The sequence below is a fragment of the Mesitornis unicolor genome, unplaced genomic scaffold (genome assembly GCF_000695765.1).
Source record: "Mesitornis unicolor isolate BGI_N332 unplaced genomic scaffold, ASM69576v1 scaffold25933, whole genome shotgun sequence".
In the NCBI taxonomy this organism is placed as follows: domain Eukaryota; kingdom Metazoa; phylum Chordata; class Aves; order Mesitornithiformes; family Mesitornithidae; genus Mesitornis; species Mesitornis unicolor.
Genome location: NW_010175714.1, coordinates 1 through 15,668, shown reverse-complemented (window position 1 = coordinate 15,668; position 15,668 = coordinate 1). Strand labels below are relative to the sequence as shown.

At 36.4% G+C, this 15,668-nt stretch overlaps 1 protein-coding gene across 1 annotated transcript; it reads left to right on the top strand.

Moving 5' to 3' along the window:
- Positions 1-471: 471 nt before the first annotated feature.
- LOC104538338 (DENN domain-containing protein 4C-like) lies at positions 472-15,020 on the top strand (the record flags this gene model as incomplete). Its single annotated transcript, XM_010181505.1, has 11 exons — positions 472-724; positions 1,678-1,747; positions 3,385-3,554; positions 4,875-5,116; positions 5,990-6,056; positions 6,732-6,790; positions 8,115-8,259; positions 8,620-8,795; positions 12,114-12,214; positions 13,661-13,879; positions 14,875-15,020. Coding segments are annotated over 11 exons (1,648 nt in total), but the record flags the coding sequence as incomplete, so codon positions are not given.
- Between the last annotated feature and the right edge of the window lie 648 nt (positions 15,021-15,668).

Below are 15,668 nucleotides of genomic sequence, written 5' to 3'. Positions count from 1 at the left end.
GGAAGCAGACTTCTCTCTTCTGTTCTTTTCCAACATCATTCCTTTAAAAAAAAGAGGAGGGGGGACAGTCTGAAATGACTTTCCAGACATCTTAGTGATGGAAGTAATTTCCAAGAAATTGTCAGATATCATGTGTTCAAGCAGTTCAAAGCTTCCTTTGTACTTAATTTGCATTGATAATACAGCATTCCTACTAATTCTACCCTATAACTAAATCCTTTTCAGTGTGGCTTGATTTTAATTTTTCATAACTATGAATTGTACCCACAAAGATTTCTTATAATATTTACCTATTCCTGAACAGTTTCTTTGCCTCAAATCATGCATGATGAAAGACAATGTATAAAATGCACATTAGAATGTTGCAGCGATGACATAGGGTACTAGTGGATGTACAGTTTCGGTGAATTTGTTCAAATAACTTCACATATATTTGAATGCACGTAACATTGTGTTTCATTCCTTCTGCAGAGTTCTATATGAAGGGAAGGAACGCATCATTTCTGGCTGTGAGGTGATTCAAGCTACCCCTTACGGACGTTGCGCTAATGTTAACAACAGTTCAGCTTCTTCTCAACGGATCTTTATCACATATCGAAGGGCTCCTCTGATACGACCTCAAAATTCATTGGCAGTGACAGATATCTGTGTTATTGTAACCAGCAAAGGAGAAACGCCTCCACATACATTCTGCAAAGTTGATAAGAATTTAAATTGTGGTATGGTGAGTATTTAGAAGTTTGAGTAGGTTTGGCTTTTGTTTTGTTTGTTTGTTTTTGTTTTTGTGTTGTTTTTGTTTTTTTTTTAGCACTGTAATAATTGTGTTCTGTCACTTCATCATAGTTCTTTCATTCTGTGTACCATGTGTGAGACTTCAGTTGTAGGATTTTTTCCCTCTGATGTTAAGAATTAACGTCTTCATACTGATTGCTCTCTACTTCAGTTCACATATTCATCTCTAGGTGTTATTTAGGAGTAGGTGCCAAGGATTTTGTTGGTTTTTTTAAATTATTGTTTATTTTCAGCCCTCCTTTGGTAATGCTGACACTTGGGATGAGTCACAAATGGTATTTTCATAGTTATTAATAATGCCTATGTTACTAAGACGTAAGAATGTTAATTACTGCTTACAGTTTTTGCATATACTTTTTTATTTCAGTCAGTTCACTTTTATGTAGTCTGTTTTGCATTTAGTTTACTTGGGTTAAAATAAGTGATTTTTTTCAAATGATAGACCATATTTAGACAAACTGCAAAAATACTGTGTAAATAACCATTTTGTGGAAGTATGATAAAAGCTTCAAGTGATGATGTTTAGAATTTCACTTCCACTGGTGAGGTTCCCATAAGATTCTTCTTTTCAGTAGCCAAGAAAATGTGAAGCTGCACATAATCTACTTTATTTTTCCCTGATCTTCTGTTGGAATAAGCCAAAGGGTAGTGATGGTGTGATTATTGTGTGTGAATCCTGTACTCTCTAAAAAATGTGAGAAGAGTGAATACTTGATTTCATGATTTATGTGCACTCAGCAGCCAACCAGTTATTTTAGTCTGTAATGCTTTTTATTTAAATGTGTGTTGTTTGTAAGTTGGGAGTATATTCAAATGCTTATCCTTGATTTTTCTGCTGCCTGTTGTCATCATGGCTGGTTCTAAGATGAAACTTGTGTCTTCCAGTGGGGTTCCAGTGTATACCTTTGTTATAAGAAGTCTGTGCCAGCTTCTAACTCTTTAGCATATAAAGCTGGTAAGTAATTTTAGAAGCAGACTGTCTAAACATGCTAACAGAAGGATTTGAATGCCTTGATGAAATCAAGTAATAATTCTAAAAGCTTAAGTGCTGTCTGTAAGAATGCTATCCCTAGAGCATGTCAGTTGAAATCAACTCCTATAGTGCCTTCTTTGCTCCCCTCACTTTTTCCCGGGCGAAGGAAAAAAAAATTAAGCCTTAATAGGAATACTATTGTCCTGTATTAAATTAGATCTTATCATGACAGGTTTGGTAGCTTAGGAGCTTTAGCAGAAGGCTTTGCAAGGTTTTCAGATGTAACAAAAGACTTCATGTGTTTTGTGGTGGTGATGATGGAGAAAGAGTAATTAAAAATTCTATTCAACCTTACTCATATTTCATTTTATGTCTCACAGCTAATGCAACATCTTTCATTTAATTTGAAAGTTAAAATTTTAAATTTAGTGTATTGGCTGTTTAGCAGAAAATGTGGACAGTCAGCTAGTTCATCCTATTTTCAATGGAGGTGTTGCTGCTGGTTTCTACAGTAGATAAATGATCGCTTTCTTCATAGGAATTTCTTTGTAATAAATCAGTTCCAGTGGCACATTTAAATATCACAGGTAATTCCCAACCGGTTTAAAGTAAAAGTATTCACTAACTAGTTTTCACTATGTGCTGAGTTTTTTAGCAAATGCCTTACCAAAAGGGAGTGCCTCAGTCTTTATACCAATTTTTAAATGTTACTTGAATGACTTAGACTTACCGTTCAATGAGAGACTTTCTTCTTCTGCAGGTGTAATCTTCAGTTAAAGTCCAGATAACCATCAGACTTTCCTGTTTATTGTGGAAAATATATTGCTTATACTATGAATAAATGTTACATTATGAATTACTACATTATACATGCATGAATATGAAGGAATGAGAGCAGCCCTGAGGAGAAGGACTTGGGGATGCTGGTTGATGACAAGCCCAGCATGAGCTGGCAGTGTATGCATGCAGCCCAGGCCAACCATATCCTGGCCTACATCAAAGGAAGTGTGGCCAGCAGGGTGAGGGAGGTGATTTTCCCCTTTCTACTCTGCTCTCGTGAGACCCCAGCTAAAGTACTGTCTCCAGTTCTGGGGCTCCCAATATAAGAACATGGAGCTGTTGGAGTTGGTCCAGAGGAGGGCCACCAAGATGATCAGAAGGTGGTGAAGACAGGCTGAGAGAGTTGGGGGTTGTTTAGCTTGGAGAAGAGAAGGCTCCAGGAAGACCTTGTAACAGGCTTCCAGTAATTAAAGGGGGCCTACAGAGGAATGATGGGGAAGGACTTTTTAAGAGGAAGTGTAATGACAGAACAAGGTGTAATGATTCTAAACTAAAAGAGATTAGATTGATATTAGATTTTAGGAAGAAATTCTTTAAGGGTGGTGAGACACTGGCACGGGTTACCTAGGGAAGTTATAGATGGCCCCTTCCTGGAAGTGTTCAAGGCCAGGTTGGACAGGGCTTTGGGCAGCCTGGTCTGGTGAGAGGTGTCCCTGCCCACAGCAGGGGGGTTGGACTGGATGATCTTTAAAGTTCCTTCCAATCCAAACCATTCTATGATTCTGTGATTATTTAGGGCTTGCAGAGCAAAAGTACTTACTGTTTCTTCTATTCTGAAGGCTTAATTTTCAGATATCCTCAAGAGAACTATGAGTCCTTCCCACTGACGGAATCCGTACCTCTCTTCTGCCTTCCTATGGGAGCTACTATTGAGTGCTGGGACCCTCAAACCAAATATCCACTGCCAGTGTTCTCAACATTTGTACTGACCTGCTCTTCTGCAGAAAAGGTATGGCTCCACACTGTGACTAGTTCTTGCTGTTAGTTCAAGTGGCTGCTATGGAGATAAATAAGCATTGTTTCTTCTGTATGTGAGAAATACCACAAAATAACTTGTTAAATACTTACCTTATAAAATTGTATTTCTTAAGCCTTCATATAAGACAGAAGTAAATAGCTGGAAGGGTATGTGCTGTTTAGTCCCACATAAGCTGAATCATACACTTAGCAAAATCAAAACTCACAGTGCATGGATTTCCCTGTGCTTTCAAGTAAGATTATTCTGGGAATGGAAATGCAGCCTGCATGTTAAAGAAATGTTCACTTACCGCATGTGTTAGAAATGTTTAAGTTGTGATGGTTTTCCTGTGGTGAACTTAAAAGCCACTTTTGTGTGAATTTGTGCAGTTGGGCTCTGCAGATATCTATGTGTGTGAATAGGAAAATAATTACCAGAAAATGGCAGAGCAGGGAGAGGAAAACTATGTGCTGAGAGGTAACTGAAAGACTCTCAAGAACTGATGGCCTCCTGAGACCACTGTTACTGTTTAATTCACATGAAGTGATAGATTCAGAACACTGGCCATCTGCCCAGTCTGTATGAGGCATGTGGGCACCAAGTATGTGTTGTATGACTCAGCCCATGTTTGGGATGGCAGTGCCTGCTATATATAGAGACTACAGGATTATAGGTACACCTGAGGAAGCAAGGGAGCCCTTGTTTGGGGTTGGTTTCCCAGCTGTTGCTTCAGCTAACCAACTGTGTCTGTGTGTGTGAACTGCATGAGGGAATAAGTGATTGTAATGTGTGATCAGTCCTCTGTGACTAATAAGCAGCGGTTTGGCTCTATTACTGATAATAGCTCAACTTCCACTCTGCCTTGGTACCCTATCAGGGAAATCTGTATACTTCTCAACACAAGAAGTCCTTCTCCAAGATATTAATACTTCTTGTGCAAAGATGAAGCAGTAGCTGCCAATGTTTTCCCCAGAGAGAATGTCTACTGTGGTAGCCATCTTTCCCTGTTCTCCTTTTGCTAAACTTGCCAGAGTAATTCAGTTAATTATGAAAGTCTGACAAATAGGTAAGTAATATTACAAAACATCTTAGCTTGATAAAATGAGTGAAGTCAAAGCTAAAATAATGTTATTGTTTACTGTGATAATGATAGGGGAATTTACCGAACATGGTCATTTCACGAGGGGTTTTTTTGGTTTTGGGTTTGTTGTTTTTTTTTTTTTTTAACTGTAATGGTTAATGGGTAGGATTTTGACACAAAATGTCCTGTTAAATACTGGGTCTTCTCAGCTGGTTTTCTTCATCTTTTAGGTTTATGGTGCTGCTATTCAGTTTTATGAGCCTTATCCTCGGGAGCTGTTAACAGAAAAACAACAATTGCAGCTGGGTCTCCTGACAGCTGTAGAGAGGAAAGTAGTTACTTCCAAGTCCATTAATTCCAACAAATGCATCTGCCTTCTCTCACACTGGCCTTTCTTTGATGCGTTTCGAAAATTTCTGATGTTCCTCTACAAACTCTCTGTCTCTGGACCTCATCCTCTTCCCATTGAAAAGTACGTAAAACATTTTTCAAATTAATGTAGGAAGGTAGTTATATCAGCTCAAGAAGTCCTGTGAGTTATACATGTCACACTTACTTTATTGATATATTTGCACAATCCTCTTGCTTGCACTGTGTAGCTTATGTTGTAGCAATTGAAACTGTTGCTGCTTCTGTTTAATAGCAGTGGCTCTTGCAGTGCCAGGAAAACGAACTGTATTTTACCATGGCTTTTCTGTTAGAATATGTTAAGCCTGTTTATCTTTCTCTTAACTACCTGAAACACAGAAAATGGCTGAGCTATGAGATACATGCTAATGTTTGCAGTCCTGCATTTTAGGTTAATAAATATAAGCTCAGGGACTCTGTGCATTAGCAATGAATGTCTCTGTTTCCTAGCACTGCTACTGATACAGGGTTGGAGTTTTTTTTGTATGCGTGTCTCTCTGTGTAAACTCAGTAGAGTATGCTTTTCGTGGTCCTAAAATTTTCCTGAAATACAATGTTACCTTGAAAACTGTATTAGGTGTCTGGCAGTGGAGTATTTAGTTTCTCTTAGCTGACTCTCATTAGAAACTAGAAAAAATTAGAATGGGGTTAGGCTGCCTGGGATTTTAGATGGCTTGCCTAAATGCCAGTGTGTTCCTATCTTTTGCACACATATCTGAAGCTGACAATATTAATTTTCACGCATGAAATGTGAGTGAATGGAGCTTCTTTGTTTCAGTTGACATAAATAGGTTCTTAAACTTATCAAAACAGTAAATAAATCTTAGCAGCCTTTCTAAAACATGGTACCATGGTAAGTCCAAAATTTGATTAATATTGTTTTCAGTCTCTGATTAGTCCCTGGTGCTGGTTTTCTAACATCTTATCTTCTTTTCAGGCATATATCCCATTTTATGCACAATATACCTTTCCCTTCACCACAAAGGCCAAGAATTCTTGTGCAGGTCAGCAAAACATTTACTTCCATTTCTGTTTACAATAATGGCAAATCTTCTTCCTTGCTTTTGAAAGCCTGGTTTCTTCCATTAGGCTTTTTAGTCAGCTTTGAATACCCATCTACTGGGAGGGACAAAGGAGGAGATGGGTGGGTTGGCCTTCTCTTTCACTGATATAGACCTGAAGTATCTTAGCAAAGGCAACTGTTTCAGGCTTCAGGTGGTGTGGATGACAGCAGAGTCCTACTTGCACTTTTGAAGTTTCTGACATATGTTATCCTTTAATTTTATAGGCACTATTTGCATTACCTCAGTGCTGGGGGTGTTTGTTTTCTATCTTTCTCTCACTTGTCCACACACCACTGTGGGACAAAGGTTAGTCCCCTAGGGCACTGTCTCTTGTGCTTCTCTGTTTAATCACCTAGCAGCAGTTGCGTGCTCAACACTGAGTCACAGACAATTTCCTGTAACTTCTGGGAATGCTTTCAGTGACTAATACAAGCTCTGTTGACCCAGCGAACACAAGTCCCAAAGATTGACTCTGATTTGCCTCTCTTGTATGACACTGTGACCCTGTCTGTTAGGCAGTTTATGAGACTGTGAATATATTAATTTATAGTGGAATATTATACTGTTTTAACTTTGGAGTTGTCCATATCGATCACACACTACTTTGTATTTCAGCTTTCTGCCCATGATGCATTAATATTGTCTCAGCCAGTTTCTACGCCATTGCCATTAAGGTATCATTATTAATGCTTTAAATGTATGCTACTTGAAAAATTCAGAGGCAATAGGTACAAGTCATACAAGGAAGCCAAACATTACTGCAGTGTTATATGATCTCATAAACAGAAAGCTCAATATGCACGTATAATATAGTGTTGTCTTTTTTGCATAGAACTGTCCCTTCTGAAAGAACAATATCACAAATTATCCTGAAATAAAGACAAATTGACAGATTATTGTAGGGGCTCTGAAGAAAGAAGAAGCAGGCTATGTGAAAAAAAAAAAGTATTTAGATATCTTGTATTTTCAGAACAGTGTAGTAAGAAAAAGATTTTTAGTAGCATAGATAAGCTATTTGTTATCTTGGGTTTTTTCCTATTTGGATTCAAGAGAGACGTTTATGTCAAGTAGTTGTGTGAAATCAGTCAATGCACAGGTGTGCAAACATTTTGGAAATTCAAAATGATACCTAAAAATTGTTGTTTTATAGTTGAAGGTTAATGCTATCTGTGGATATTGCCTGCATCTTCTGGGCTGGAGCTCATGGGATTTTTGTTTGGGTGTTTTTATTTTTATTTTTGGTTTGTTTTTAAGTTAAAAGCCAAAATAGTCTCCCTTTTTTTTCTCCCTCCCTTAAATATTATCATATTATACTCTGTATGCAGAAGAGTCCCATGTTTAATCTCATCTGTTACACAGCCTCTTAAGTGAAAAATTGCAGCCAGCTACTGAACTGCAAAGTAACATGGAAGCACTTTTCCAAGGACGGATGTCGTTACAATTCCTAAATGCGTACAGGCCAAACAAATGAAATGGAGTCTCAACTGTAGAAACTGTAGGCATGTTGCTATCAGAATGATGGACTGATTTTACTTGACTGGTGTTAGAATTTGATACTGTGATTCTAAGATCAAATGGATACTCTAGCTCATTATTTTTGCCTGAGGTAACCCATCTTATGAAACTACTGCTGTTATTTGTGCTTGGGTTAGTTGTTAACCAGTTAGATCCTTTTTACTGTTATGAAGACAAGATGCCTGTACGTATATGAGAGAGAATGCCATAAAAAACCACAAACTCAGTGGTAGCATGGTATAGCATATGTTTCTTTAGCAATAAAATTTGAATTTAGCTTTCTCTGTAGCAGTACAAGTCTCATATTGAGGTGATAGATATTAGATATATAGATAGATCTTTTATATTTGATGTTTGGTAATATTAGCACCATTCAACTAGTTGGTCCCAAACAGTTGTCAGAAGGTTGATAGTAGTGACTTTTTTAAAAAAAAAAATCATGTGACATTCTTATTCTCTTTCCCCTTCCCACCCACCACTTAGTGGAGCAAACTTTAGCACTCTCCTCATGAATCTTGGACCGGAAAACTGTGCCACTCTGTTACTCTTTGTGTTACTAGAAGGCAAGATCCTCCTCCATTCTCTTAGACCAGCTGTGTTGACAGGAGTTGCTGAAGCTGTAGTAGCTGTAAGTACAAAGTCTTCTGTACAGCAGTGAGAAAAATCTGTTCCAACTCCACAGTTGTTAACAAGGTTTTTGTAAGTTAAAATGATTGATACGTTAAATGTATAATTTTTTCCCAGCAATAGCATTTAGTTAAAGTGTCCTAGCATGTCCTATTATTATAACTATTAGAATTATCAACATTTTTGCATAGGTGACTAAGAGATGTGCTGTAAATAAGTGATCAACCTTGAAGAATCTTTTCTGACAGTGTTACAAGGCTTTTAGCAATTTCATTTCAACTTGCTGCATGTAACTTCTTGGTTTTTATTGTACACTGTTGTCTTGTTTTAATGTCTTGATTTCATTTAATTTTTCCTTCAGATGATATTTCCATTTCAGTGGCAGTGTCCATATATCCCTCTTTGTCCTTTGTCTCTGGCCACCGTACTCAGTGCACCTCTTCCATTTATTGTTGGAGTTGATTCACGATACTTTGATCTGTATGACCCACCACAGGATATTGTGTGCATTGACTTAGACACAAACATGGTGTACATGTAAGTTTTATGGAGTTTTTACATTTATCTGTAGATGGAGAGATTGCAGAAATGCTCAGGAGATAAAAGTATTAAACACTGTTTTATCCAATATGGTTGATTTCTTACTCTCCTCATTTTTTACTCATTTACTTGTTTACTGTCCTCATTTCTAATGCTTCATAGCAAATTAAATTTATTAAGTCAAGGGTCACCTGATGCTGCCTATAAAAATGTGATGCAGATGTTGCTATAGATTTAGCAACAATGGCAATGTGTTCTGGTTTGGTTTTCCACTCCAAGTACTGCTTATTAGGGAAATAGGACAAAGGCTAGAAAAAGGGAAGAGTTGGTTTGGGGTTTTTTTTCTGCCTCACCATTTCTTACATTTTCACCTTGACCTACACTTTTGAATCTGGTTTGCTGGTATTCAGTGCCAATTGGTATGAACATGAGCACTTCAGGACCCTTTTTGACAGCTCTTGATACTGTCCAAAAGCATCAATGGGATCACTTTATGTTAGTGTTAACAGAGAAATTTTTCTCAAGTTACAAGGGCCAATTTTTTGGTGAGATCAGTCAAGCAAAATTCGGTGTCTTGACGACATTCAATCTAAAATATTTTGACTTAATTATTATGTTTCTAATGCTTTTCTTATTTTGAAAGTGTTGCATGAGCAGTTTCTTCATACTTTTCTGAGAACAGGCTAATTAAGAGTAACTTTTCTGTTTTTCTGTGATATATCTAAATGAAAATAAAAATAACTGAATTGAAAATTCAGTAGTTTCAGGTGTTTGATTTAGTAACCTTATGAATTACCTTTCCATTTAAAATTAATTAGATCATAGGTAGAAAGAGGCATCTAAGTGAGTTCAAGATGAGGGTGAACTTCACTAAATAAAGCACACATTTTCTTACTGAAAATATAGTTTTACTTAATCTCATGTCACTTTTTAACACTTGACTTTTATTTTTACTAACTTGAGTTAGAATTAGTAATTTGATCTGTGGGTCAGGTGAATGCTTTCTTGATTTTCATTGCGTCAAAAGGACTCTTCCTCTACTGAAGCAAATGTTTTCTTTACATTTCTGAAATGCTTTGTTTTATTAGTAGCATCAAAGGAAATAGTAAACAATGGAGCAGAGGTTGTTTATTTTTAATTTTTTAAAAGAACACTGCAAAAAACCTTTTCGTCACTGTATATCAAAGTATTATGCTACCAAAAGAATGATTATAATAGTTGTTGTGAAAGAAGAGTGTATTGATGAAACACAAGGATAACACAAGGTAACTTGTTTATATGAAGATATTTGCAGTAACAAATACTTGGATGTTTTTGTCATAAGTAGAATGGAAGTTGAAGATTGCGTTGCACAAAAACGAAGGAGGTAGGAACAGGGGATTTAGCAGGGAGATAAGTATGTCAGGATTCTGGTGTGATGTCTAGCAAGAAAGGCCAAGTACCAGCCTTACTTGGATCGGTTACTGAACTAAAAATCTGCCAATGGATGACTCATATGAAGCACTCAACTGGAAAGACTTTTTCACCTTTTCTTTTACTGTGTTATAAGTACATTTCTCTTTCAATAGTCAACTGGTACTTTTCATTTTTTTGCTGCCTATTTTGCATATATCTCATCTGTACCACTTACTAGACTTCCAGAAGAACTTGACATCTCTAACATTTGTCTTGGGTAAATGTGAGATGTTGGTACCTGCATTTGAAAACTTTTTTTAACCTGGAAATGAGGATAATTTTTATTTTTGGAGATGTGTAGTTAAAACAAAATCTCCATAAAGCTCCTTGTGTTGAAGGTCATACAAAAATTTTAAAAACTGTGTTATTAGTAAGTAAAGATTGATGTTCTATTTTATTTTATCCACTTTACTGTATCCATTTTATCCTGTTTCTGCCCCTCTTTATTTCTGTGGTGATGACGTCGGTTTTTTTTCAGGTGTAAAACCATTTAACAGCACTGTTGCTAGCTTTGAAAGACTGCATAGAATAATATTTGAAAAATTCAATGCTTTTCTAGTACATGAGTCTATCTGTCTAGTGTCTTCTTAGAGCAAGTTTGCCGCTATCTTCCTTATGCTGGACTGAAGTTTATATACTGCCAAAAAATATTGAAGGCCTTTTATTCATTCAGTATCTTCCTTAATGCCTTTTTTGTGGACGTTTTCAACTGTCTCTGTGAAAGTAACATTGAAAGCTGATTAAGGAAAGTAGCCTTTTTAGGGCAAAGATTTGAGACTTTGTTTAGAAGGTTTTTTTTTCTTCCTTGTGTTTCTGGAACAGCACCACTTACATTATTTATAGGCATGCCATTACGGTGGGGAAAAAACGGGCAAAGACACCCGTAAGCATGCATTTTTTCTTTAACTCCTGAAACTTTGGCATGCTTCCTGAGACAGTTCTGTCTCAAGGCCAATTAAACAAATGATAATTGAACAAACATTTCACTAATGCTAAGACAAAACAAGCAGTGACGGCATCTGCTTGGATAGTAATAACCGATTAGGGCTTGTGGCCATGAGATTTGCTGTACTCCCACAGCAATTCTCCCCCACATTCTGCTTTCCAGAAAGAGGTGCCAGAGTTCTCAGGATTTACTCCCTACTCTCTCTCTTTCTCTCTCTTAAACTGCTTAAACAAGGTCTGGCATTGTACCCGTTGTCCTTCTAACAAAGGTGAGCATCCCTTTAGCCCTATTTACCCCATTGCTTAATCAACCACATAATTTTCAAACTGTGAACTGAATTTGCAGTCTTCCTACTCCCTGCTAGCCTGTGGTTGAAACTGGAGCTGAGCTGCCGTAGACATGTTACAGAGTACGGTATGATCATAAAGCTACCAGACTGGTCTTCCAGCATTTTGCAGTAACAAGTTCATATTGTATTCCAGACTGCCTTTATTTCTATCAGTGGCAGTATGGCAGGTTTATGGTAGTATAAACTTTGTATAGTAATCACATACGAATTAGTGTGTTTGAATTCTGTTAACTAAACTGATAAAAAAGTTATGAAAGCTAAGTCAGTTTAGTGAAACGTCAACTAAAAAGTCTAAATCGAATCTTAATGCAGATCATCCTTACAGACTGGAGAAATCTCTACTCATGACTCAATTTATACTCTTCTGTATCTGAGGAAATGAAATTCTGAGTTACATGACTCCCATTTTTTCATTTCTGACAAATAGGGACGGTGATTCTTTTCAAAATAATTTCTTTTTATAGTTACTACATTCTGAAAATGAAGCAAATTAAGCCTATAGGAGGTATCCTTTTCTATATGATCTGTATTTTATATATCCTTTCTTCCCTCTGCTGTGTTTTAGATCAGATGATAAGAAGAGCACCAGCTGGAAACAGTTTCCTAAGAAGCCTTGTAAAAGTCTGCTTAGCACTTTAAAGAAACTGCACCCACAGCTGGCAGCAGGTGAAATATATAAAATTAAATGGGAGGGGGTTAGACTAGAAACTGCCTAAAACAGGGAAAGTAAATATTCAAAGAAAGCTACTGATTTTTCTGATACACGCTTACAAATCTTAAATTATAATTAGCACATAAATTTAAGGACTTTCTGTTATATGTGATGTGAATTAGTTTTTTACTTTTATTTTGTTTGCTGTAACTTTGCATATTTTTTTCAGCTTTTACTCATGATTAAATTATATTTAAACAAAGATTCAGCTGAAACACATTTGGATCTCAACCTAAAACAATATTTACAGCTCTGATCAAAAATATCAGGGGAAATGGGGATTTGAGTAAAATAATGTTGAATATCTCAGCTATTGTCCAGGTATCTGAATATTTCAGACAGTGACCTTTCTACAAAAATAATCAAGTAGCTAAATTTTGACAAAGTATTTTATCAGAAGAAAAACAACCATTTCAACCTAGAAACTTGGACAGGTAAGAGCAAAGTTGTAGCTGATATAACAGTTTTCAAGTGTTGCTTGTTTCTGGCTGAAGAAAGGCTCTTTAAGGTAGACTGGTTCAGAGTATATTAGTTCCATCATGTGGAAAGAGAAAATGATAGTCTTGTACTTATACAAAGTTTATAAATTACAGAAACAGAGAAGTGCATTAATTAAGAGGTAGGTGTTCTTGTCTCAATTTTCTGTAATTTTTTTTTGCAGATAGCCTTTACTTCATCTGTTAGAAAACCTCAACTTTTCTTTTGATTTTATCGGCAGGATATGTCATGTGGTCTACCTGACATAGAACTACTTCCTTATTTTAGCTTGAGCAGAACTAGTGTTCTTTTTTCAGATGGATAGTTTTTATATTTTGGCAATATTATAATAAAGCTACTATAGTAATTGTTTATATAAATATTTTTATTTCAATAAGTGATATTTTTGTTAAAATAAAAAGTGTGGAACTATAATTTTGAGCAGTACCTGCTAATATTTTTTTAAGAGTGCAAGAGTAAACTCTGAATGTCATCTACTTGTTTCTACTCTTTGGTGCACTAATATGTTAGATTTATTTTTAGAAAAATAGTTTTAGGCCCTTTCTTTGTAGATGTGCAATCTTCAGAGCAGGAAAAACATGGTACTTTGTATTTGTGTTGATATATTACTGAAGGACTACATTCGGTTGGTACATGGTAACGTTAACTCAACTGAGATCCTCCCTCTTGTTTTGTGTCCCAGAGGGCTGGATGAGTTAGAAGAACACATGATCAACTTTTGAGGTAACCTGCCTTTTATACAGGCCAGATCAATTGGAAAATAATCACTGGATTTCTAGTGTTTGCCACTTCTGAATGTGGGCAGGTAGAAAAAAGAAATCCTATTTTCAATGTCTTGCAAAATTTGCCTGTTTGAATGCACTGAAGTTTAATGTAGGATTTTATGTGTTGCTCATTGCTAGTGCACAGAAAAACTCAGGAAGGCTCTGCAGTGGAGATGACTCCTATTGAGGCAGATTTCTCCTGGCAGAAGAAGATGATGGAACTTGAGATGGAGATCCAGGAAGCATTTCTCCGTTTCATGGCATCTATTTTAAAGGGTTACAGAACATTCCTCAAACCAATCACGCAGGCGCCTTCAAATAAAGCAACTGCTGCTGATTCCTTGTTTGATCATCAAGGTGAGGGTGAGGCAAACCAGCTGCTGATAGCACTGCCAGTATTACAACTTTAGGGTTGAGGAGCTGCTTAACTTTAAAAGGTCGAAGTTCACTTTGGTTGTACAATTCTTGTCAGTATTTAAAATTGCAGTTGTATAAAGTTGAACTATTCAAAGTTGATTGGAGCGCACGTATATGGACATAGAACTGCTGTTTTGCAATAGGTGTAATATTAGAGAAGCTGTCTTTCAGTAGCATGATGCCCTCTCTGCATGACATATTCCATAAGGGCAGCTCTTGGGAATAAAAGAATATTTCTCAATGTGTACAGAGCAAAAATGCCAGAAGCCCAGTAATGAAGAACAAGGTAATGTTCTTGGTATAAATGAGAAAATAATAGACAATGGGGCAGGGATCAGAAACATAACAAAACAACAGTCAGCAAAGGTCATCTTATTTTCCTCATCTTACCACCTTAACTTTTCAGACCTGTTCATAAGTTGAATGCTAGATAAAATGTCACAAGTGTCTTGTTGTGTATGTGGTGGTGGTGGTTTGGGGTTGTTTTTTTTTGTTTTGAGTTGTTGTTTGGGTTTCTTTTTAATTACTGGAAGAGAGATTTGGTAAGAGATTTTTAGTCAAAGGTTTAGAAAACCTTAAATGTCAGACTCTTCACCTCTTAGGATAGCATAATTTTTGTTTTAGTATTGTTTTAATTGTTAGATGCTTCTGCTTTTGTCCAGGGCCATAGTATTTTTGTTGCACAAAAAGTCAAACACAGTGAGCAGATTACATGGGGATGATTGCTTGCCAAGTTTGGTTAACTATGGTGGAAAAAAAATACTAAAAACCTGTTATTTTAATCTTCTGAATGCAAGTAGTGATAAGTAATTGTTTTTATTGATAAAGCAAATACTTTATGTATTAGCACTTTAAATAATTTAGATTGACACTTTGTATGTTAATTTGTCATGGAACTCAGCTGGTATTTAGTTTGTGATCCTTTCTACAACCAGGATTTTTAAAAAGCAGAGACCGTGCCTATACAAAGTTCTACACGCACCTTACCAAAACGCAGATATTCAGCCGCTTTATTGAAGAGTGCAGTTTTGTGAGTGACAAGGATACAGGCTTGGCATTTTTTGATGACTGCATAGAAAAGGTGAAAAACATGTAGCAATACTATTAAATTATATGCACCTGTTCATTTTGTGTTATTGTCATGATTTTCAGTTGTAAAGGTAGATACCCTCTGCAGCAAGCCTTTTGAGGGGTTGGAGTTTGTGGTTGTTATTACTGAGTAATTTTCTTCATCTTCTTGCATGATCATAATTTTATGTGTCAATGCAGGAAGCTTTCATTTTGATGCAGGAAGCTTTCATTAAAGCCCTTTAGGATGTCAAGCTGTAAGATAATGTGAGAAATACCAGTAGCTGGCACTTTACCACAATGCCATCCATGTCTTCCCTTTCAATGTTAATCACTCTCTCTTGCATGGAGTTATCTACCAGTGGTCATCTGTGTTATTGCTTTTTTTAACACAGTTTAAACTTTGTACATAAAAGCATGCTTAATATTCCACTTGTGGTCTGAACTGATTTATGTAGATAACATCTCCTGTCATTGCCTGTATTTTGTATGAGAAGGATTACTGGAACTCCTTCTTGGTTTTCAAAACAAAGTCTCTTCAGCATGGTTCTGGACTAGATGAGTTTTGCGTTTATAGCTTCATTTGTAAAACGCCAAGTTCACAATATAAAAATCTGGAACTAAAGAATTACATTTTTATATATATATATGTGTATATATA